Below are 23,663 nucleotides of genomic sequence, written 5' to 3' on the forward strand. Positions count from 1 at the left end.
TCAGAGTGCAGCAGATCATGGCTCTATTTCTGGCTGCACCAACTTTAGGTGACCTGGTCAAGCTTTACAGAAACTCTTTGTACTCCCTCCTCTGCTGTAAGGAATACACTGCTTGACTTGCAAAATTTATTTATATTGTCCTTGCAGTTTTAGGTGCATGTTTAACCTAGATACAAAACACAACATGAAATTTAAATAAGGTATCAAAGCAGCTCCTGGGAACTGGCTGAGCAGTGCTGAACCAAATTAGGTTTCTGTTGGCAGGTGCCTGTGTTATTTCAAAGTATTTGACAAAGCCTGGTGAGTCTAAAGGGGTGAGCAGCCAGGAAAGCTAAAATACAGACACCTCCACATCCAGGTGACTTACAGGGCAGGTAGGGTATAAATGCCAACACAGACAAGTGACCCCAGCTATAAAATGAGACTGGAGGGAGACAAGCAGTCATTAGGAGACTCAGGAAATTGCACAAGATGACAACACAGATCCATGGCACAATTTGGCTTTGAACCCAGGCTTCTCATGTCAGCTTCAGTCTGATCAGGGAATGGGATTTCAGAGGTCCCTTGGCAGAGCTGTTCAGGTTCCCCCAGCAAGGAATTTCCCTCTGCTACATCCTTGCTCTGTTGCAAGATTAAAAAAAAATACATCAGCAACTTTTGTTCTCGACAGATTTTTGATCTTGCTTCCTACTAAAAATATCCCTCATTATTAGACTTTGGAATCCTGAAAATAATGGTGTGATTTTCAGCAGTGGCACGATTTGGACATCAAAGGACAAAAAGGAAACACTGAGCTCCACACAAAAACATTTTGGAGCACTCTAGATTCCACAGTGTGCTTTGGGAAACTAATTTTAAATTCATACCTGGGATATTTTCTGTACATTTCTCATTATATAAATACCCACTATATATTTTATTACTGTACAGCCCTGCTATTCAATGGATTGCTGTTTAATGGAGCAGTGTGGTCTGTTTTCCATAGTACAGTCTGTTAAAAGAAAAACACAAACAGGAAAATTGAGAGCCAGCTGAGTGGCTGTTTGAAGGGCCTCTGTTGGCTTTGGCAAAAGCTTCTTGCTGCTTGCATAGGAAATCAATTTCAATGGGTGGGAGCAGAGAGTTTCACTCTGTTTATGAGGGATCATGGGCAGTTCTTATACATGAAGCACTTACAGAAATGTAGTCCAAGTGCCAGTCTGGCACTGATCTCATTCTCAAAAACACTCACTGCCCAGACAGCTGAGGCCATGCCCAGCTGGGGCCATCCAGGTAGGCTGCATGTTTGCTCCTGTGTTGAAATTTAAATCAGTTTAAATCACACTTCATTACTTCAGTAGCATTGATGTGAAGGATTCAATATAGACTGAGCAGAGTTTTGGGTTCTTCATCTGCTTCTAAACAAGACTTTGTTGACATTGAATATTTTTTGCCATCTAGGAAATGGAAGCGTGGCTTTAAAAAACCAAAGATCAACAAAGAGATGGCATTTTTACACTGTTCCCTCCCCACAATGTGCTTGTTCAAATGTTCTTATGAACTATTATTTTCATTTAAAATTCTCAATACACAGGCTTCTGAAAATTTGAACCCAGCTTAATAGAAAGCAATACTCCTTTTGTGTTTCTGTGAAAACATAATGCAGGAGAAAATTACTCCTCTGTTTGAATTAGAGAATTAGAATCTAAATATAGTACCAATTTTTAATTTAGTAGGGTTTAAAATAATCTCTTTAATGTCTTGCTTTCATTCCCACTACATTTGATAGAGCTTTATGAGTTTTCCACTGCTGCACACTCTCTTTCAGTTGTCTTACAATTATAAGTAGACCTGCTTAATCCAAAACTCAGAGCAACTATTACAATTATTTCATTTTCAAGCTTACAAAAATGTGTGGGCAAGTTTATTTTCCTTTTATCAGAGGGTACATTTATGTCTAATACAGGGCATTCAGCAGGTAGAGAAATCTGGAATGGAACATGGAATTGCTAGAGGCAGAGTAGGGAAAAAACATGCAAGAGTCTATAGGCATCTAAGTAATTCAGTTTCAGCAAAAGAGCTGTATCACACATTATCAAGTATTTCAATAAAGATCAAGATGGACTAGATTTATGACAGCCTAAGTATATCAAAATATGAAGTGATACTTCTCCTGGATTACTACTAAAGGTATATAATAAAGCCTGCTTGATAACTCCTTTAGAAAGCTAAGGAAAGAATTAGCTAAAGGCAGGGAAGTGCCACAAAGTGTAAAAGCGACTGACAGAGGGTGCAACAGCTAAAAAAAAGGTCTTTAAATATGGTCCTAACAGCCAATGGAAAACACAACTTGAGTGTTTTAATTGCACTTTCTTAATTTACAACCAAAGGAAAAATGATCCTTTCATGTGTACTTGGTATCTGTGTGCTGCATCTGCCAAGCCCAGGCCGTGCTGAGGTCAGGAGCGCTCCCTGCTCTGAGGGAGCTGCCGAGCACAGCAGGGACATCCTCCGTGAGAAGGGAGAAAAGGAAAATAAAATCAACAGCTTCAACTGGCTGTGTGACAATGCCACTGAGCTTCTCTTCTGGCGCCACCTTTGAGAACAGATCAACAAAGGAAAGGGCTTTGGGACTTCAGTCAGACACCAGCTCTTCTCTGTTATATACAGCACTTGCCTGAGAAGAAAATTCTGCTCCTATTGCCAGCACACAACTCATTTATTTAGAGCCAAATCCGCCCTTCAGACACACGGGGGCAGCGCACAGGGCTGCCAGGCCCTCACAAGGCCATCACGGCCCGGCCGGGCCCGGCTCGGCTCACCGAGGGCATTTCCTGCGGCCCGCACCGGGAGCTCCCTCACGGCGCCGGGCACAGCGCCGCCTGCCGGCCGTGCTGCGCAGCGCAGCCCGCTGACACCAGCGCCGGGCCTGCCCGCAGCTGCCGGACAGACCCGCCCGACAGGACCCCTACCCGCAGCTGCAGGACAGACCTGCAGGACAGACAGGCCCGACAGACCTGCCCCCAGCTGCGGGACGGACCGCCCGACGGACCGGCCCGACAGACCCCCTGCCCGACAGACTCTCAGCATCACTCCCTGCAGCCACAGAATCCCAAACACCTCAACAGCAACAGCCTCTTCTACCTACCGGAGTTTACTAACTCAAATAAATAACACTGGGGATATCAAAACACAGGGCAGATTATCTCCTGAGCTCTAGGGAGCTGCTACAAATTCACTCTTATTTCAGTCTGCTGTGGAATAATGTAATTTAGAATATCATTTGATCACTGCACTAAGGAAATAACAATTCCACCTTGATTAACTTTCAATATGATTTGATGTTCTGAAATAAGGTGCACACCTGACCTTGTCAAATCCATTGCAGAACCTAACCAAACAAGCTTAAGAGAGTCAGAAACAAGAGCCATCATCATCAGTCTCTAAACCTGAAGTAGTGCAAGCTAGATTTCTTTTTGTTATCTTAAGAATACACAGTTTAAGAACTTAGCTGTCCTGACCCCACTGAAGGTCTCTCACTTTTTAAGGACAAGAGAAAACAGTGACCTGCCAGGTCTGGTTCAAATGCTCCAGCAGTTTCTGGAATGCTGTGTCCTGCTCAGATGCATACTGCAATGTTGGGAGGCAGGTGACACAAGGTGAGATTCATCCAGTGAAATACAAGTGCCAACTACAGATACACTTTATGTAAGAACTGACTTGGGGTAGGAATCTTGTGTGCTGGCTTGCTACATCCACACTACATCTATTTTGCATGAGAGCCTCTTAGTGCTGCCAAGAAAGATGAGCCACGGTGTAAAAGCATTTAATTTGTCTATGCATGCTATGTATACATGCATATATGCACTTAGGAAGAAAATATATTAAGAAAGGGAAGTATGGAAATTTATATTCCCTCAGTACAGAGAGGAGTGAGAGGGAAGAGGAGTTTTTAATCCCCAAAAGGGATCCATGTCCTTCAGCTCCAGTGAGTTCCCTGTGCAACACTGAATGCTGAGCTCCAAACTCCTTTTCTCATCCACCTGCTGCTGAGTGTGGCAAAGCCCCGCTCTTACAGGGTCAGGAAGGACATGAAGGTTGCCAGTGCAGCATGACCAGTCTGCACCACTGTAATAAGCAGCAGGAAAAGACAGAAAATAAATTACTACAGCCCTTGCTTACTGTCACCAGTTTCCTTTCAAAGAGGAAACACTTCAGCAGGCAGTTGGATGTGTGTGCATGGCTGGTGCAATATCTCAAGTATTGCAAGCAAACTTGAGGGTGCAGTTCTCTATAGCCTGAGCCTGAAATCCACTCTGCTTCAGGTGTTCTGCTCACCCAATCTTTGAGAAACATTTGGATCCTATCAAGGTCACCAGTAATTTAGTCAGATTCTCAATAAAACTGAAGTAGTATATTTTTCCAAATACAATCCGTTCCTTTTCATTTTTTTTCAATCTTCTACCCTTCGATTACTTCTCTCAATCATAATCTACAGATTCACTGATGGAAATTTCTATTTACAATACTGAAATCAAGCTTCATGCTGATCAATGTCAGTGATGAAAAAGCAATTTTCACGAGATACAGAACTCATGACAAAGGCCTGTGTGACCTACTCAGAAGGTACTTAAACAGAGGTGCTAGTGAAATTACAGAATTAACATTAACAAATATTTTAGGCTACATATTTTTTCCACCAAAAATGATCCATTATGTCACCTGTGGCAGAAGTTCATGGGTGTTTTGTTAATTACAGCCAGTCAGGTGACGAGGAGCCAAGTGGATAAGAAATGGAGCAGTTTTTAGTTAAACAGCCCAGAGCAATCTCAATTGTCAGGTTCAGCCAACACAGTTCTTTCAGCAATTCCACTGCCATCACGTGAACGTTAGATGGCAGCAAATACCTGTACATAAACACAGGGCAGGGGTTCAGGACACTGAGCCAGGGTGACAAGTGTCCAACATCAAACCCTTCACACTGCAAATCCAGTTCTTGTCAGTCCCAGGTCCTGAAGAACCCTGAGAACCTCTACTGCAAAACAAACAAAAAGCCAAACCTCCAAAAGTGTTCTTAAAAGAACACATCAAGCATCATCCAAGGCCAAGACTTTTTAAAGCAAAGGACTCTTAAAGTGACCTCAGATGGGAACTCCAAGGCCACCAAGTGATTTATTGACATCACAAGAGCTTTGTCACTACCTACAGTTCACTCCATGGCTGCTGACGTTTTCTGCCCCCTGCTCCTCACCCTCCTCCTGCAAAGATTATGAGTTTGTGTAACTCCTACAACTACCCTGCACTTTGGCATTATTTGCCAGAATTTTAGGCTATCAAGGGTGCATTAAAATTAAAACATGGACAGCATATTTCCCTGATAAAAAAAAAAAGAAACAGAATCATCTTTTTAAGTACAAGACTTCACTTTTCCTTTGAATAACTTTTCTTAATTTCACTCAGCAGGTCACAGTGCAATCAGTGCAACACAAAGGTTACAGTGAAATAGGGTGAAGGATTTTGTGACCACTGGTATAAAACACAATGGATTCAGCAGGAAGGAAGAGCCTGACTGCATCCCATTGCTTGACATCACATCCTCAGGGCTTTCATGAAAGGCTACTGAACATGTGGACACAAATGATCATATTTCATTTCCTGGATGGAGCAATCCAGCTCTGCCAGAAAATGCAGCTAGAGGCATGTCAGCACTAGAGGGGGGCAGAGCACCACACCAGCTGAATGTACAGTGCATTCCCTTTGAGAATCCACAGCTGGAAAAATCACTGGCCAGGGGAACAATTTAGGATTCCCAGACTTACTGAGCTGTTATGGCACAAGTGAATGCAAGACAGCAATATTGTTGGAAAAGATAAGCAATCTAGTTCATTTCAGTGATACATGTCACTACATTCCACTGGAGCTTCAGAATTTCTGGGATTTATCTAACTAGACAACTATTTTTTTTTTTTAGCTTATTTTGAGTTCAGTAATTCTTAAGAGACATCCAAGAAGGCAAAAATCTTACAAATACATCCCACCAACAACTGAGAATATTGCAAGATGGCAGAGATGCCGCTCAAGAAGACAATGCACATTGTACAAATACATTCTAAATACTCCTTCAGGCAAAAGAAATGACCATTTTTAAATTTTTTTGTTTAGTGCCTGACACAACCCATTACCTGGGTTAAAACTCCAACATTAGAACACTAGAACATCAGGAACTATAAATGAAAAACAGAGAAAATTGGTTTAAAAAGTGTAAGAATAAAACTGTTGTTATGCAGTAAGCACAGTGTTTTCATTCCCTAGGACCAGCTCAATCCACAGGGAGTAAATGCCTACCTACCTCCTTTGTGCAGCAGATAGATGGGCACAACATAGAGCATCACATGCTGGATGTAATAAATCTCTGTTTCAAATGGAAGCTGTGGAATAAGGAAAATATTTGTAAGTATTTTTCATTATTAACAACCAATTTCCAAGGAACAATTCTCTTTCCAACCCATGACAATGCTTTCAGTTCAGTTATTTTATCACCTATGTATAATAACAAACATTAATGGTCAGTGCCATGAAAGTGCAGCTGACTGTGCCCATTCCATCCCCCTTAACACAAACACAGCACTTCCAGTAGGTAATTCCCAAAATTAGCCAGAAGCACAACAAAGGAGGACTAACATAAGGGTGCTCTTTCCCTTTCTTTGCTAGCATGAATTACCAATAACAATGCAAACCACTTAAATAATTAAATCAGAAATTATGCACACCCCCACAGCATAGAAGTATTTTTAGAAAGAGAAGATACTCGCCACCTTGTGAGAGAATTCCATAAATGAGGTCTTTTATATATAAAAGTATGTAAATATATATATAAAAGTAATGTAAGAGGCGGCCTGTGCAAAAAAATCAGAAGACCTGATTTAAAGCAACCCTCATGCATGTACAGAACTGCTAAGCTTGACCAAATATAAATTAAAATATAAAATGACCAGTCATTTATTGGTTTTAAAGACAAGCTGCAAATTATGTTTAAGCAAGTTACCACTTAATAGTAAATCAGGTATTTCTCACCAGCTGCCAACTTTTGGGAAATTACAATTAGTAATTTGTGTGTTTATTTGAATGAGTGCAACTTCTCTTCTAAGAAGTCAGACACCTAAAATAATACTAAAAATAACTTCAACCATATCTCAGTGTTTGAGCCTCCTAATCCAGACCCAACTATTTCTAGCTCTTTATCACTTAGAAAAGGGGATGCACTGTATTTGAAAGTTACTCCCATCTATAAGTACCTTAGCCTATATCTATTTATTACACTAAAGCAGCACATTTAAAACTGAACAGTAGTAGAAAACACTCAAAAATTCAGAATTCAGCTTTTTCCTGCATCTGACTTACAGAGCTGAAAAGCCACACTGTTGCATTATTTTTCTGAATTGAAAATTGGACAATACCACAAGTATGAAATGTCATGGGAATAATGAAAAACCTTGGTTCAAATGCAGACTCATTCTGTCATTTTCCAGCCAGAAGAATTCAGACAGGACCTACCACTGTGGCTTGTGTGTTGGGAAGCAGGGAGTGGGGAGAAAAGCCTTCCTTTTCTGTGACTCTTCTGAGACACTGAAGTCACAGCCTTGAAACTGAAACATTACAGAAATTTCTACATCAACAGAAGAGAGGTTGAAAGAGAGTTTGATTTTCTTGCTAACCAGTCTAACAGTTGGTAAATTACAGTGATCTTTTAAATTCAACTACAGTTCTTGTATCCTATTTTGAACGTAGAAGATTCTAAAACAACAACTGGATTTTGCTAGTCCTGGCATTCACCCACTGGACACTGTTTGTGTCCTGATGGCACCCTCCAAGGTGCTCAGCCAGCTGAACCAGCCCTCCCGTACAATCTGTTGGGTTATTTCATTCCAAGTATTCTGTACCAAAACAGACACAAGCAAGGTAACTATGCAAAAGCAAGAACTTCATGAAAATTGTGGGGTTTCCTAAATCTGAACCTTTCCTACTGTCCTTCAAGTCAGAGAGCAAAGTGAGGGAATTAAAATTATTTGAGATGAGGCTAAAGCAGAAATCCTAACTGGAGAAAAAACTGTACCTCTCCCACTTCAGAAACAATTGCTGCTGATATAAACACCACAACATGAGGCACTCACTCCTGCCAAGGAGCATTCTCCATTTATCTGTGGTGTCAAAAGGGCTTCCACAGCCGTGGAGTTGTGAGGATCTGTTACACAAACACTGTGCTGGGACACTCCTGAGAACAGAGTAACAGTTGTTATGCTGCACTAGTGCTGACAGTATTTTTTTGTGTGTAAAACAAAACATCTTTTTCCCACTGTAAAAGACGGCTTGTTCTGAAGCCTGGCTGATTCTGCAAGTGCATTTCCTGCTGTAGAGCTGCAGAGTTGCTGTACAACCAAGCACTCAAGTTGTACAGCCAGGCTACAACAAACACAAAAAGCAAGCTGCACTGAGCAACTAACTCACCTGCATCTTGTGCCTTGTCTATAAACAGTTTTATCAATAAAAGCATAAGAACCTCTCACATGTGAGGAGAAACTGGAAATGAAGACAAGGCACAAGGGATCGCCCATCAATCAAGGATTTCAAGAATCTCTTTGTGAAAACAAGTAAGACTTCATGTTCTAACTTAAACCAGCTACTGCCCAAAGAGCACAATGAGATCTTTCCATGCACTGAATTCAGCTTTAGAAAAATCTCTTCAAGGCAGCAGTTGAGTGGAGCTCAGAAGTCAGATATTTTGAGTTCACCCCAAGAGAGTATGGACATAATACTGATTTAGATTAAACACTCAGACACAGCAGCTGGTTTTCAGTAGGCCCACGGGTTGACACTTTGCTCTGGTTTCTGACAATAGCACTCCACTCTCTGTTAATTATTTATACCCTGGCTCAAGCACTGCACTGTGCAAGAGCACCTCCTCCATCATTCTCTACAAAGACTGCAGACTGTGGCAGAAAAGGAATAGAAGGGACTCAGCTCTCAGATTCTGGTCTTTCCTGTAGGACACCCAGAACAGCCTAAAAAACACCAAACTGTACCGTACCAGCCACCTTCTTAGACATTATCAGTAAATGACACACTCATACCATTTTCATGCACACAGCATGTACATGTGCCCAAATATGCACAAACTTTGGCTTTATCACCTCCCAGCCACCATCTCTCAACAGCCCCCACTGCTCCTGTTGTTTTCCCTGTGCCAATCAGATTAAGCCAGTTTAGAGATGACAATGTGCTACCAAACCTATTCCATTCTGCTGTGCAGGCACAGCCATTACAGGCCAACCACTGAGTGCAGTGAATTATTCCAACAATCAGCAGCAATACAGCAGCCAATGATTGGAGCATACACAGAATATACTCAAAGTCCTGCTCAGACTGTGACTCTACTCCTAACACAGGTTTAGAATGTGAATCTCTCAGGCCAAATAGTTCTAATAATAGAATACAGCAGCTTCTGGAAACATTAAAACTGCACCATCTCAGCCATGTGAGCCGATACCCATGTATCCAACATTTTTGGGACATGTCCTGTTTTTTACTTTATCTATATGAACATTTTCAGGACATCAGCTTGCAAAAAATCCCCACTTTGAAACCAGTGGAAAGACATTCTTTAAAATTTGAGTAATACAACATGAAAGCTCCAGCAGACCCAGTTACTGTCCAAACAGTCTGAATTTTTGTGGCAGTCAAATGAATTTACATGCACAGTGAGGTTATCAGGACCTACACTGTGTGCCACAGAATATAAATACAGAGTAAAAAGAAATCTTTCTACTCCTGTGTATCCTCTTATGCCTTGCTGGATCCCTTTTGGGAGCTTAACAAGCCAATGCCCTCAGCATCTTCTTTATTTCTGAAGGGACAAGAAGAACTCACAAAAGCAGTGACTGGACAAGAAACAGTTTTATCTTTTTATCCAATGTCTATCCCAAAGCACAGAGTTTAATTTCATCAGCACATGGTAAATAAGGTAGCAAAGAACTGCAATATTTGGGTGCCAAACAAATACAAGTGGGTGCATCTGTTGCCTAAGTCTGTTAACTGTTGGCATCTCAACCTCATGCCAAGGCAGGAAAATGTTTTCTTGGAAAAAACAGAATAGACTGACCTCACCTTTCAGACTACATTTTTTGAACACCATCCCAGGTGCCTGTTATAGTCCAACAAGATTTTTAACTGCATTGTTTAGCATAGTCTGACTGAAAGATTAAAATAACAGAAGGTAGAAACTTTCTACTGTAGTTCCAGTGAATATGTCAACTCTCCATTGTCACTGGCAATATACTATTATTTTAAAAGAATTTTGAAATTACTGAGGTTCTAAAAAAACAACAAAAAAAAATTAAGAGATGCATTACAAGAAAATGGAAACCATGAAATTATGTCAGAAGCTTCCACTTCAGGACAACTGAACAGTGAAGCATTAACTGAACAGTGAAGCATATTTACAAAAAGACATTTGCATTTCATTAAGTAATGTAATTGCTAGCAAAAACACATGACCCTAACAGTCTCTGCCACAAAATGTAAGAGGTGTTCTGGAAATTACTTTGAACAAATTAACACAACCCAAATCCTGATACCCACTAAAGCATCCATCATCTGCTGAAGCAATGACTGTCTCTCATTCTGAATGACTGAATCAAAAGTTTTTCACTTAAGTGTTAAAAAACCAGAGCAGCCAGCTTAGAAAAAAATTGAGGTTTTTTATTTTTTTAATTCCTACTAGGTTTTAGGAGACATTTCCTGTTTTGGGACAATGTTGGTGTTAAAACCACAGTGAGAGCTGTGGAGCAGAATGTGTGTCTGCCATGAGAGAGTCTGATCAAGGCAGTGCTGAACAACATCACCCACGTGTCCTGTGCCAGAAGAAACATGGAAAAGTGAAAAGCCTGGCAAGCAGCAGTTAGGCCAAAAATATCTTAAGTTGTAATTATTCCAAAAATATTTACTTTTGGACAGTATCTTTTAGCTACTCTGTTCCAAATTACAGAAACAGTTTTATAAGTAGTCTGTATCTTTCTTGTTTAATCACCACTGCCCTAATATAAATGAGACCTGTGATAATGGCAGAGAAAATACAAGCTGATAATTTATTAAACACTTAAACATTTTTTTATTTAGGTTACCCAGACCAAAGCTGTCATGCCTAAGATTATATATACTTAAAAACTAGATGGTTTTAAATATAAAATAAGAGTTTTACTTATCAGGAAAAGAACATTTGCTTTCTTAATTTGTTGCCTCTTCAATGGTATCAAGTTTTAATAAAATGTAATTGCAAACTGCACATAAGCATAAGTTTATACTCCATCTTATTTAGACAGTCAAGACTTGCAAGTGGAGATCCACCAACAAAATCTGAAATGAAGTCTGAAGCCCACAACCATTTTGGTAATAATATTAATTTACCCTTTATTATGGATGTAGTTTGCTTAAATATAAAGTACTCATATCTGTCTTAAAACAGACTTTAAAATAGCTGCAACAACAGATTTTTGCAGATAAATCATATGAAAAAAATTAGAAGTATCTAGTCATACATAGGTATACACCCCCTCTACATATGCATGGAGAACAGCTCTTAAAATAATCCTCAAAACTACTTCATTCAACTCACACTCAAAACAGCTTTTCTTTACCTTTAAATCTCAAAGGGTTTAAGAATCTCACTAGGAATGCCAACAGGCTAATCTTTTGCCCAGGAGAGTGAAGTTTTACAGCAGATTTGAAAACTTGTACGGGAAAAAAAAAATCTGCTGTGCCTAATGTTGGGGGAGAGGGAATGACAGCCAGCAACAACATTTGGCATTTTCCAGGCCTGAGGAATCTTACATTTACAGAGCTTGAAATGTCTGAAACTGAATTTTGACCACAGGCCACAAGGGTAACCTGTGAAAGGCTCTTTCAAAGCCACCACATTTTCCCTCCATGAGTGGCTAGAATGGAGCTAACACTCAATACAGCAGTGCTGTCTTCTCAGACCACGTTATAAACATCCCAAAATCCAAGATTGCTATTTTGGCTCCACTGTAGTGACCAGGAGTCTACAGCCTGGTTAAATGAACTCTAAAAGGCCCAGCAAAGCAAACATCTGACATCTCTCCAAAGATAACCTTTTAGAAAGGAATCAAAAGGAGAAGGAAACCCACAGCACACTCACCAGGCGTGTATTAACAACAGGAAACAGCAATGCTAAGAGGGCCCCATTCAGCATATGCATCTGCAACCTTAGAAAAAAGATGAGATATTATTTTCACACATGGAAATAAAATGAAATAATATTATTTTCATGTCTTTTATGTTGTATCTCTTCAATAAAAGAGCAAGACACTTAAAAAATTATTTAGGCTTGAATTTTAATTAAGTCACTGTTAAATGCAATAAAACTGGACAAAACTCTATCTTTAAATACACACTTAAAGAATTTCCTAAAGTAGGACTGCTTTCTATAATGAGCTTTGGATTCCTAGAAAGCCTGGGCTGCCCATAATCCTGTTCATGATGCAAGCTGCTAAATAGTTGGAATTCTGCTGTTCACTTGTCTTGCAGAGCTTAATATAGCATCTCTGATAAAGGGTTTTACTCCTCTTTAATGCTGTGCATGCACAGCTTCAAAGAAGCTTTAAGAATTTGAAAGAAGTTCCTTAAATAAAATAATTACATTTACCAAAATGCAACAGCAAGTCCTAAGCAAAGCATAATGCAGGAAAGTATTATACTCCATAATTTGTACAGCTTTCAGCCATCTTTCTTCTGAACTGCTGTTGGATCACAGGAACAGAAAATTGGTATCAGAACTGTTTCAGTTTATTTTACATCAGACACAAACAAAAGAATAAACTGTCTCCCATCACTGTCTTTCAAACTCCTAGGAATTTAAAAGTAACTTCAGGGAGGAAAAGGTACTACAATTTTAAAATAGATTTTCAAATATAATTTATATGCTGTCAGGGTGTTAGAAAATAGATATACTCATTCTGAAAAACAACAAATATTGTGGCCTTTGCTTTACAACTGGTCTTTAGCAAAGACTTCCTGGACAGCAGACATACTTTTCACACTCTCCAAGACAGAAATGCTAATACAGAGTCTTTTTCAGCATAATCCCTGCAGAAATAAGGAACAGCAGGGAAAAGCTGCAGGAGGACTGTCTAAGGCATTCCCCCAGCACCATTTTTGCCTACACTAAGCCAAGGGAGAGCAGAGTTTAATGCCACAATGGCAGCTTCAGCCAGTGCCCAGGAAATGCCTGACCCTCCCCTCAGCACCCTCAGCTGCACCCTCAGCTGCACCCTGGGCTCTGCTGCTGCAGGAGTCAGTAACAACAGGCGGCTTTTAGAAAAGACTGCACAGATCTGAGAAATACCCAACCAAGCCAGAGAGAATTTGCTTTGTCTATTTAACTTTACCTATCCAAAATTTTGAAATCAGACCCAGACTGCCTGCACAGCTTCCAGCAAGGCCCAGTTACAATTTCTACTGAGGATGGTAAAAATGACACAAATTATAGTAGCTCATACATTAATCTGCATTAATCCACTGTTACTGAGCTAATTCCTGTTTATCAGCAAGGCCAATCCCACCACCACAAAAGAAGCAAGCATAAGGGACCCAACACCCTGATTTAAGCCCTGACCCTTCTCAAAGTGTCATTTTTTAATCCAGCTGATATGCCTTCATATTTTATAAATTAACTTCTAAAATGCATTGTGCAGGTGGACAGAAATACAGTAAGGAAGAGGTAATACCTGAAGAGAATCATTGCAGTCCGACACGGGGGACAGGCAAGAAGAAAAATCTGAAACGTTAGAAACAAATTTAAATTAATGACAGTGACCTCTTTTAGAATCCATTTTCTAAATCTTTCCTACTCAGTTCTGTATGTCACAAATAATTTCTTGCCAGAAGACGTGTTTTACAGCCGAGCTGGAAAGGATTGAAAGTCTTTAACAAATAAAAGGTTTCCCACTACTTATATAAAAAAGATTTAAACAGTAGGAGCAGCACTGAGGGTTCAGCTTCTGACAGTGCCTATGAAACCAGTCAAATTCTAGCCAGTTACTATTGGCATTCTAAAAGGTCTCTCATGAACCAGATTACTGTATCACAAATCAGTTGAGTCCTTGCTGTGCTAAATATCAGCATTTACAACATCACCATTGTCCTTCCCTTCACCAGTGCCAAAACCTCACACAGTAACTTCATATAAACAAGTCTTGCTCTAGATATGAGGACATTACTACATAAAGATTCAGTAATAAAAATTCTTTTTTTTTATGTTGCCCACTACTGCAAAAAAGAAACTCTGGTTTACTGTTCAGTATTTCAGCAAAATATGGATCTCAGTTTTTACTGCTGTTCCTAAAATAAACTCACAATACCTTATTTCACTGACAACCAACAAAACAGATTATCACTGAACTGAATGAGAACACTGGAGAGTATGTCTGCTTTGTGATATCAGATTGGACAATTCACCAAATGTGTTTCTTTCAAGCATTGCAGGGTTAGGAGGAGGCCTCCAATGGATACTGAAATGAATCACTACCAGACCATGCACTTGCAGCAATAGAAGAAATGTTCAAATTTGGATCATCCTACTGAGCCCTTTCATACACAAGGGGCCTCCTGTCATTACTATACAAATCAATGTACACATTCCAAATATTTTATTGGCAGGTCAAGTTCCCAATAGACAGACATCTGGTATGTGCCATTCAAGTCTCAACAACAGCTTAGAACACAGCACACACTCAAATTGTTTTTCCCAAGTCATGCAACACTCTAACAAAGGCAGAGTAAGAGAGGCAGCAATTAAATTTAATGGAATCTACCTCAAGACATTTTCTCAGTGAATACTGTTAAAATCCAATCAGTTTCTCTGAAGTCTTGCATTTAAAAAGCAAGCAATTTCAACTCATTAGGGCAGGTTGAGGAGGAAGAGAACACAACAGGTTCATGATTAGAATCACTAATGGATGTTTTCCTGTGCTAAGGGAAACAAAGAAGAAAAAAGTACATGCCAGAAAAATCTTATGAGAGCTCTGTATATCACCTTGCATGCAAGACCAGTACAGCTTCTGGGAAAAGTATCTAACACTCATTATGCTGCATTATTCCATTGTTGCATATTTTGGAATAAACTTTGTTTACTAATTAAAGTTCCTTGAATTGTGGACTATATATTCCCCTCTTTGGGGACCATAAATAACTTGTACAGCTCTTCTGTGAAAAGTATTTTCTCACATGCAACCTGTGTGCAGAGTCAAACTTCTTAAACTCTTCATGTTGTATGTTAGCAAACAGAGATATGATATCCAGAGACTCATCAGTTCATCTGGAGTTTTAAATTTGATTATTTTATCATTTACTTAAATTCAGAAATCTGACAGGAGATTTATGTTACTGCTGAAGCATGGTTAATACTTCCATGAAATAAATTCTGCTCTTCCAAGGGAGAATTCAATTTCTTTTTATCTCCTACATATTAAAAAAGAACAAAACAAAACAAAAAAAAAAAAAAACAAATTAAAAAATCTCAACCCTATAAATTTATTTTCTTCTCTGTATGCACAAAATAAACAAACAATAAATATGTCTCAATGCCATTAGACCCTTCTTTTTCTAACACCCTGCAGAGTACTCCAACTACTGCATGGTAGAGCAGAAGCTGCAGTCTGAGTCTGAGCACTGCCTGAGTCCAGCACTGAGGACTAAAACAGCTCCCATTTAAAAGGATGGCAGTGTTACAAGGACTGAGATGGACACACCAATTTAAATCACTTCACTGCCATGGAGACAGGCAAAGAAGAGAACACGAATCACAGCTGATTATTTTTACTTCAACTCCACTGAAAGAAACAGTTTCAGACCCTGATAAGGGGAAAACCAAATATTTAACTTTTTTAAGCATGAAAATCCCTCTTTTAAAGGAATCTTTCAGAAAACAAGCCTGGCTTCCATTTTTCAAGGCAACAGAGAGATCATTACCAGAATTTTTATTACCAGAATTTTTATGCTAAAAGTTTAGGATCATGGAAGATATTTTCAAATGCTTCAGCTTTAGCAGCTTAATATCAACACTTTCTCTCTACATATGTAGATACTTGCCATGATAAACAGATCTCAACTTCTTAAAGGGAAATTTGAAAGGACACACTTACATCTGATTTTTCAAAGATCTGTATAAAAAGTGTCATTACTCAGCTCAGAGTATCAGCAGTCTTCAATACACAGTTCACAGCAGACAAGCCCATAAGAACAAAAGAATTAGCCCAAAATAGACAAAATTAGCTATTTTGGATGGGAAAAATTAACTACAAAATATACATTGTCTGATAGAGTGGATTATGAACATAGTTCTGACCACTGCCTTTCCCTTCCCACGCTCAAAAAAAAAAGTTACAAAACATTTTCCACCCAGAGATTAATATCTGTAAAAGACTGAGGCTAATGGGTGCAAGAGAAGAAGGAAGTACAAAATCATGTGTGGCACTCAGGAAATGCAAAGATAAGAAGTCCTAGATGGGGACAATACTGAGAGTCAGGATGGCTGAAGAAGCAGAAGCACCAGAAGATTCTACAACTGTTCTCAGGCAGTAAATTGCAGAGAATCTCCTCACTCTGCTTAATCCACAGAAGTTCATTTCAACCTTGAGGACCCAGATGAAACGAAAAATCAGAAATTCTGTCACTATTCTGTCACTTTGCAAGACTATAAGTACAATCATCCATCCCCTTGGGAAATGTTTCTGGCATGAAGAAGTGCATTTTAGAGTTTGCAGTGGGTAAGTGCACCAGTTTAAAAAGGTGGAAAAAAGTGCACAAGCCATCAAACATAGCTGGTTTCCTATTTTACATTTAACTGTACTGCTAGATTGAAAAATAATAAATTAAAAAATAAAAATCATATCTGTGGTTTGACAAGTTCAGACTGCTAAATCTGGGAAAAAAGATACCAAAAGATGTTACATTCTACTTGCTAAATAGGAGCACGTTGAATGTATTTAACATTTTAGCTAAAACCACTGCTGCCTCAGTGCAGCTGTCAGACAGGTTCAGGGATTCATCTGTTCTCTGTTAATCTGGTGCCAAGGACACTCATGATTCAAAGCAAGACTGCTGACAGAGCATTAAGAAATACTACAATAAAAGCAGTTTATGTGTCACATAAAGCAGATTCTGGAAGGAGCTGCCAGTCCCAAGTTCCATCCCCAGCTTCCCAGTTCTGCCCAGGGATGGAACCTGAATCCATCCTCTACAATCTAAAGTACATGATCCATGTCCACTGGGACATTCTAGGTTAGCCTCCCCTTCCACAGGCTTAGTTTGTTCAATCAGCAAACCCATCTTCACCTTCTTCCCTTTTAGAGTCTTAGGTGAAAGATTTCTAGACTTGTCATAGTTCAGGATTAATTATTAACAAATGTCTCAGGTCCTTCTATGAGTGCATTGGCATTAGCTATCACACCCTAGGAACTGAGGTTACTGAAGTTACACCTCACTAGAGGTCACTGAAGTTACTTTTCCTTTTTCTCTAACTACTATCTGCACCAGCCCTTCACCAGTAGTGGGTTACTTCATTCCCCATTCTTAAATCAGTGCTTGAACAAAACCTGACAATTAAAAACATATCTGAGATAAAAGAACAAAGAGGCTGAATTAAAAAAAAAAACAAACAATTCTAATTCCAATTTCTTAAGAAAATTTTATTTAAACTGGATTTAGATTAACTTGCATCTCCCTCTGTCACTGACACATGATTCACAACAAGATTGTCACATGCATATTCACTTTTGTTAGTTTTCCCCCTGAAAAGGATGTTTTGTATTGGTTTTCTACAAAAGCAAAACCATTGAAGAAAAGCCCTGCTCTATTCTGCCCAGAGTCACAAACACCTTTTCTTGTCACAGTTGGAAATTGCTCATTTTGTAGGATTTTACAGCAGAAATTTTTACTCTTTAAAAACACAAGCCAGGAAGTAACTAATAGCCAAATTTTACTACAGCCAACTCTTACCAATGAAATAGTACCACAATCCACAAAAAGCTACAGCATACAACACTGTATTCCTGATCATTTAAGCTGGCATTTCACTAACCAACAAAGTATTACAATACAAACCTTTACATTTGCTTGACACTAATTACTTGGCCATCTGAATAAACAAACCCCCAGCACTTCAATGAAAACCCTGAGTTAGTGCCACCAGAAACCTGAGAGCCATCACACTCTGCAGGTGTCACATTCCTGGCACAGGATTTGTTCCTGGTGAGCACTGCCAGGGTTCCAAGTGCTGCAGGGGATGTGGCTGGTGTAAAACCCCTCCAGAAAAACCCCACAGCTGGGACTGCCAACACTGCCAGCAAACAAGGGCTCTGAGACTGCAAACCATGAGATGAAGGACATCCCAGTCCCTGGAATTTCAGGTGTCCAGTGTGGTTACTGCTGCTGTTTTCATTCACCACTCCACTGAAATCCTATGAGATGTAGGATTTCTTTTTTGCCTGTTTCAGGCAGCTACTCATGAAATATCAGTTTAAGTTACCAGCAAACAACCTACATGATGAGTGAAACTGCCAAATAGGATAAAAAAATCATCCTAAAAATATATTGCAGCCAACAGCAATACATCATAACACTGGAGAGTACACTGAAAGTTCTGTTCTGGAAAAAAACTCTTAACAGAAGAAGAAAAAAGAAACAGAAAGAGGCCTTTATCTCCCTAATATCTTGTTCAAACTACACATGTCACACTTTGAATGATATTTGCTTAAAACCTGTGATGATCTCATCAAAACAAACCAATATCTGGTTACCTAATCATTCATTTAGTGGCCTTTAGATGATAACACTCAGTGTAAATATTTGGGGTCAGACAAAGGTAAGCTTTTTCATCCACAGTTTTGGATAATGCAGTTCCTACTCCTGCTTAGAGAGCAAGATATCCGTTGTCAGCTCCCCACTTTTTATGTTCTTTTCTCCTAAGAATATTCAGAATAAATGAGAGAATTACCTAAGAATGCATTACAGCCTGAAGAACATCAGTATTTCCAAATTCTAGCAACTTCAAAACAAAGGCTTAACTCCAGTTCTTGAACTAGAATATCCACTACACCATGACGTGTTCCTGTGGTCCCTGGCACCTGCACTAAAACTTAGGATAAAGCATCACTGGCCAAATCTTGTTTAAATTAAAAAGGCTGGTCCATAATCACTTCAAACAAAGAAAACTGAATCACAGACTTAGGACACATTTGCTATCCTCTTTATACTAAACAAAAAATTACTTTTATTTCTGGCTAAGAAACCCTGCCTTGCCTCATACTAATGTTTTCCCATTTCTCTGCTATATGCTGGGATTCACTAAAAGTAAACACAATGGTGAAACAAAGTATAAACAGTGTTGAAGCTATCACAGAAAAGCTTTTCCTCAGTCCTATATGTAATTATTCCAATAATTGCAGTATCAGTAAAAGCCTCTAAACTGCAGTTGATTCTGTTTTTTAAACACAACAAAATCATTGCTTATAATTAAACTAATTAAGTGAAAGTGCCAATTAAGAAAAAACCTGCCAGTTCTGGGAACCAGGGGCAGCTTAAGCTATCCAAGCATGTCCTGGTGCTCTGAAGGGCAGACCAATGGTTCCCTGCAGACTGGGGGTACAGGAGCTGACGGATTCTCCCTGAGCTGTCACTCCCTGCCTGTGTCCCTGAGGCTGCTCCCACCCTCCTGCAAGGAAAATGCACTCCTTTGCAAGAAATGAGCCTTGCCACCAAGAAACACTGGTGCTGTCAGTGCTTTAATTCTTCTTCATCTGCCCTTCCTCACCACACACCAGCATGAATTTCCTCTCTAGCCATCAGCTGTAAGAAAAAGCATCACAAGTTAACTTGCAGCTGGAAAAAGAAAAAAGAAGGACTTATGTTTAAAAGAAAGTCTCTGTTCATAGACTTACACTTTGAAAAATGCACATATTTTCATAAGAAATTGTGTCCCTTTAAGTTTAATTCAAGGTTTTGAAGAGCCAGAATATAAAAAAAATGTATACACTTTAACGGATTCTTCCAAATATTACAAAGCACATAGGAACCATGTATGCAAATTAAAAGGGGGGGAAAGGGAGTAAGTAAGTAATTACCTAGATATATTTTGCTACATATTCCCAAATGATGCAGAATTCAGTCAAGCTATGTTTATTATGTAATTTCTGAAAACAGCCCATTGTTTCAGAAAACAGCAACATCTTTTGCAGAGGACAGAAAGGATCCAGGTCTCTAAAGAAACCAGAACTGGAAATAATGAACACAGAATTTAGTATTTACTGAGCTGCAGATGCACTTAGCACTCACTTTATTTATGCAAACATCAGACCAAAATCACCAGGTGAAACCTATCCTTCTTTCCACCTATTGCTTCCCTTTTACATTTACTTTTCTTTGCCTAAAAAAAAATGACCAAAGCAATAGCTCAGCAAAACAGATGTTACCTACAAACACACTTTTCTTTATTCCAAACAAATGTCAGTCCTTAACTGGCTGAAGTGGATTAATTCAGTGAAGAACTGGATGAGAATTACAATAACTAACTAGCTGAAATTCACCATTGAGAAATTATTTTTGCAAAACTGTTTCTAGAATAAAATAGAATTACAAAATGTATTTTAAGATTGGTGTTAAAGCACCATTCTGGAAGAAGGCCTAGACATACTAAAGTCAAGTTCAAAATCCACAACAGTTTACAAGAACAAGTGGCTATACCTATCATTTTAGGATTAGACTGCAGTCATGTTTCTGCCACTTCCTTAATACTTCAATAAAGTTATACACATGCTGTTTTAATTTCTACAGACTGGTCAGTCATAACCTGCAGTGTTTAATACTGAAGATCCTTTAAAAAAGAAAAGCATTATAATAATCACATAATCATTCATGCTGGAAAGAACCTTTTAACCTCACTTCACTCTACCAGTATTACCTACAACCTCTGCTTTAGATGGCTTTTTCCTTACTTTTTTCTTTTTTTGGTTACAAGTTTCTCTTTTGCAATACAGACTAATTTTAGCCCAGGCCCCTGTCTCCACCTAATTTTAATTGCCTGTTAACTCCAGCTGGGTGTCTTCAGCACATCAAGAGACACCTGTGTTTGCTCATTTGCATTAAGTTCCCTTGATTGTGAATAGCAGGCTGCAAATTCTATGTGTCAAATTACAAACTGGGGGTATAGGAACAAATGATGTAAAACAAGTTCTTGGTATAAACTCTAACTGCTCCTTCACTAAATGTGAAACAAAGAACTGCTACATGAACACAAGGGTTTTGGCTGAAAAGTAACATCTTAGGTTACAATGTCAGATGTAACCAAACGTATGTATTCTGTTGCCAGCTGTTAAAACCAGGTGGGGCAGAGTTTTTCATCTCCTCCAAGCCCCATCCTCCCTCCAGGGGGACATTCATTAAGGGGCCATTGGCTCTCAGTGCATGACTGATGCAGTTACATCATCCCTGGGGGAGGAGCCAAGCATTCCTACCTGGATATAACCTGAGATTGGGAACACCAGAGCAGCCTTTTCTCACTGGATTCCCAGAGGAATCCCATCTACACCACCACTGGACCCTCAGAGGAAAACTAAACCCTTCCACAGCCTCACTGCTCCAACAGACCCACAGAACAGAACCTGCCACTGCAGGAGCTCTGCAGCCACCTTAACTGCACTGCTGCCAACACCCTGACCCACAGGGTGCCAGGCTGTATCCTGACCCTGTCACTGCTTTTGTACTATTGCATTTATTTTAATCTTCCTGTTAAGTTGTAGTTCTGACTTGGGATCTGTCACTTTCAAACTAGTACAAGTATAGTTTAAAGAATACAGAACAGATAAAGAAAATTGGTTAGAAATCGTTTGGTTTGACATTGCAAAGATTGAAATTTTCCTTTCACCTCACTAAAGCAATGCTCACAGACAGGGACACATCACTTGTGTGCAGAGTTCTCAACAAGCACAAGACCTGGCTGCTGCTCAAGGTCTCCTTCACAAAGCTTGTAAAGAAATCAATAGTGCTGTACTTGGCTCTCGAGGAAATCTTCCCTCTCACACTGCTCAATCAGAAACTTTAAACATTTCCTTCACATAGCCAATTTCAATATCACAATTATGTCCTCTAAAATATTAGAAAGGATTAATGTCTTGAAAATATAACACCTGGTTCCTTGAACATATGCTGATTTTTGTTTCCTGCAATGGAAAGGCAAAGGTTTTGAACAGCCTGGGGATTTAATATTTCCCTTTTATGTCAGGTCTGCAGCAGCACTGGTCCAATCAAATTGCCAGTCCTAAAAGGAGAGTGGTTTGTGGCTTTTGTTTTCTAACAAAGGTATTCAAATAATTTTCACAAAGACCATTTTTTATGTAAAGATAGAGTTCACTATGAATTCCTTCACAGACTTCTGCCCTTGCTGCACAAACAGTCCCCATCCCCACCCCACAGCTGGCAGAGAAACCACACCAGTTTCCATTCACCTTTGTTACAAAATATATATCATTTTTTAAGACTAAAAGGATTTCTCTCTCACTGGTGAAGAAACACCCTTCTTCCTCCAAAAGCTAAGCAAGAAGCCAAAACCCAGAACAGGAAATGAGTGCCACAGCTTCTAGTAACTCCAGCAGATGACAGGGTGGCAACAAATTCTAGGAAGCTGATTGGCCATGAGACCTGTTGAGGCAGTTAAAAACATTCATTTGATCAACACTTCATCCCAGCAATGACACATCCAAACTAGTTCTTTCCACTTATGAAAAGATTTGAACACAGGTTGGCATGATAGGCAAAAAGCAGACACCTGGTCAGAACAGACTCATTTCTAAAACTCAGCAGCCATTGTATTACACAATTTTATCTGCCCAAATGCACACAGACCTAGCTTCCATTTTACTTTGATCTCATTTCAGTCTTAGGTCTTTTAAGAGCAGGAATTTTGCTTTTATGCAGGGAGAATCTGAAGCATAATTTTGAGTTTCAAATATTTTTGGCTCAGAGCCCAGAGTATTTGTTGCTGAGGTGAAACAGTCTCAGCTGAAGAAAATTAAAACAGAGTGAAAGAAGAGACCTTTATCAACAGCTACTGTTGGCTTCCCTTTGAAGTGATCTTGATTGTTGTAGCACATTTCATCTCTTCACCTTCTACTTTGTTCATGCTATTATTTAGACACAGCAGCATTGTGTACACACTAATGCAAGAAGAGAAGTGAAGGGCAAATATATTTTCATATATTTCATCTTACAAATCTGCTGCCTTCAGCAAATTCAGGCCACGAAAACAATGTTTTCCAACTATGCATTACTTGTCTGCTGGTGAAGGTCATTGACAATCTTTGGCTCTAACTCTCTTTGTCTGCTGAAAGCCATTGGTTTTGCCATTATTTTCTTTCTCTACATTAAGCCTAAGCCTATTTCTAATGCATCTTTTTGAGGATGAAAGGGCATGACTTCCACATTTTGCCAATATGCTCATCCTCTCAATTTCACAAATGCTGGAACACCATTTCTAGTGAGTAATTAGCTAGGATTATTTTTAAAACTTCACAATTAGTCAAAAAGAGATTCAGAAATGGCAATGCCTGACTACAGAGCTT

At 39.3% G+C, this 23,663-nt stretch overlaps 1 protein-coding gene across 3 annotated transcripts in view; it reads right to left on the bottom strand.

Moving 5' to 3' along the window:
* Window positions 1-23,663, bottom strand: part of TMEM164 (transmembrane protein 164) — a 34,355-nt gene that overhangs the window by 8,074 nt on the left and 2,618 nt on the right. For all 3 annotated transcript variants that reach the window (XM_074551531.1, XM_074551530.1, XM_074551532.1), the window contains exons 3-5: window positions 13,779-13,828; window positions 12,191-12,257; window positions 6,329-6,407 (exon numbers count right to left, since the gene is read on the bottom strand). In XM_074551531.1, the coding sequence (XP_074407632.1) occupies window positions 6,329-6,407; window positions 12,191-12,257; window positions 13,779-13,828 (196 nt within the window). The remainder of the gene's footprint in view (window positions 1-6,328; window positions 6,408-12,190; window positions 12,258-13,778; window positions 13,829-23,663) is intronic.

Source organism: Zonotrichia albicollis, chromosome 14 (assembly GCF_047830755.1).
Source record: "Zonotrichia albicollis isolate bZonAlb1 chromosome 14, bZonAlb1.hap1, whole genome shotgun sequence".
NCBI classification, from domain to species: domain Eukaryota; kingdom Metazoa; phylum Chordata; class Aves; order Passeriformes; family Passerellidae; genus Zonotrichia; species Zonotrichia albicollis.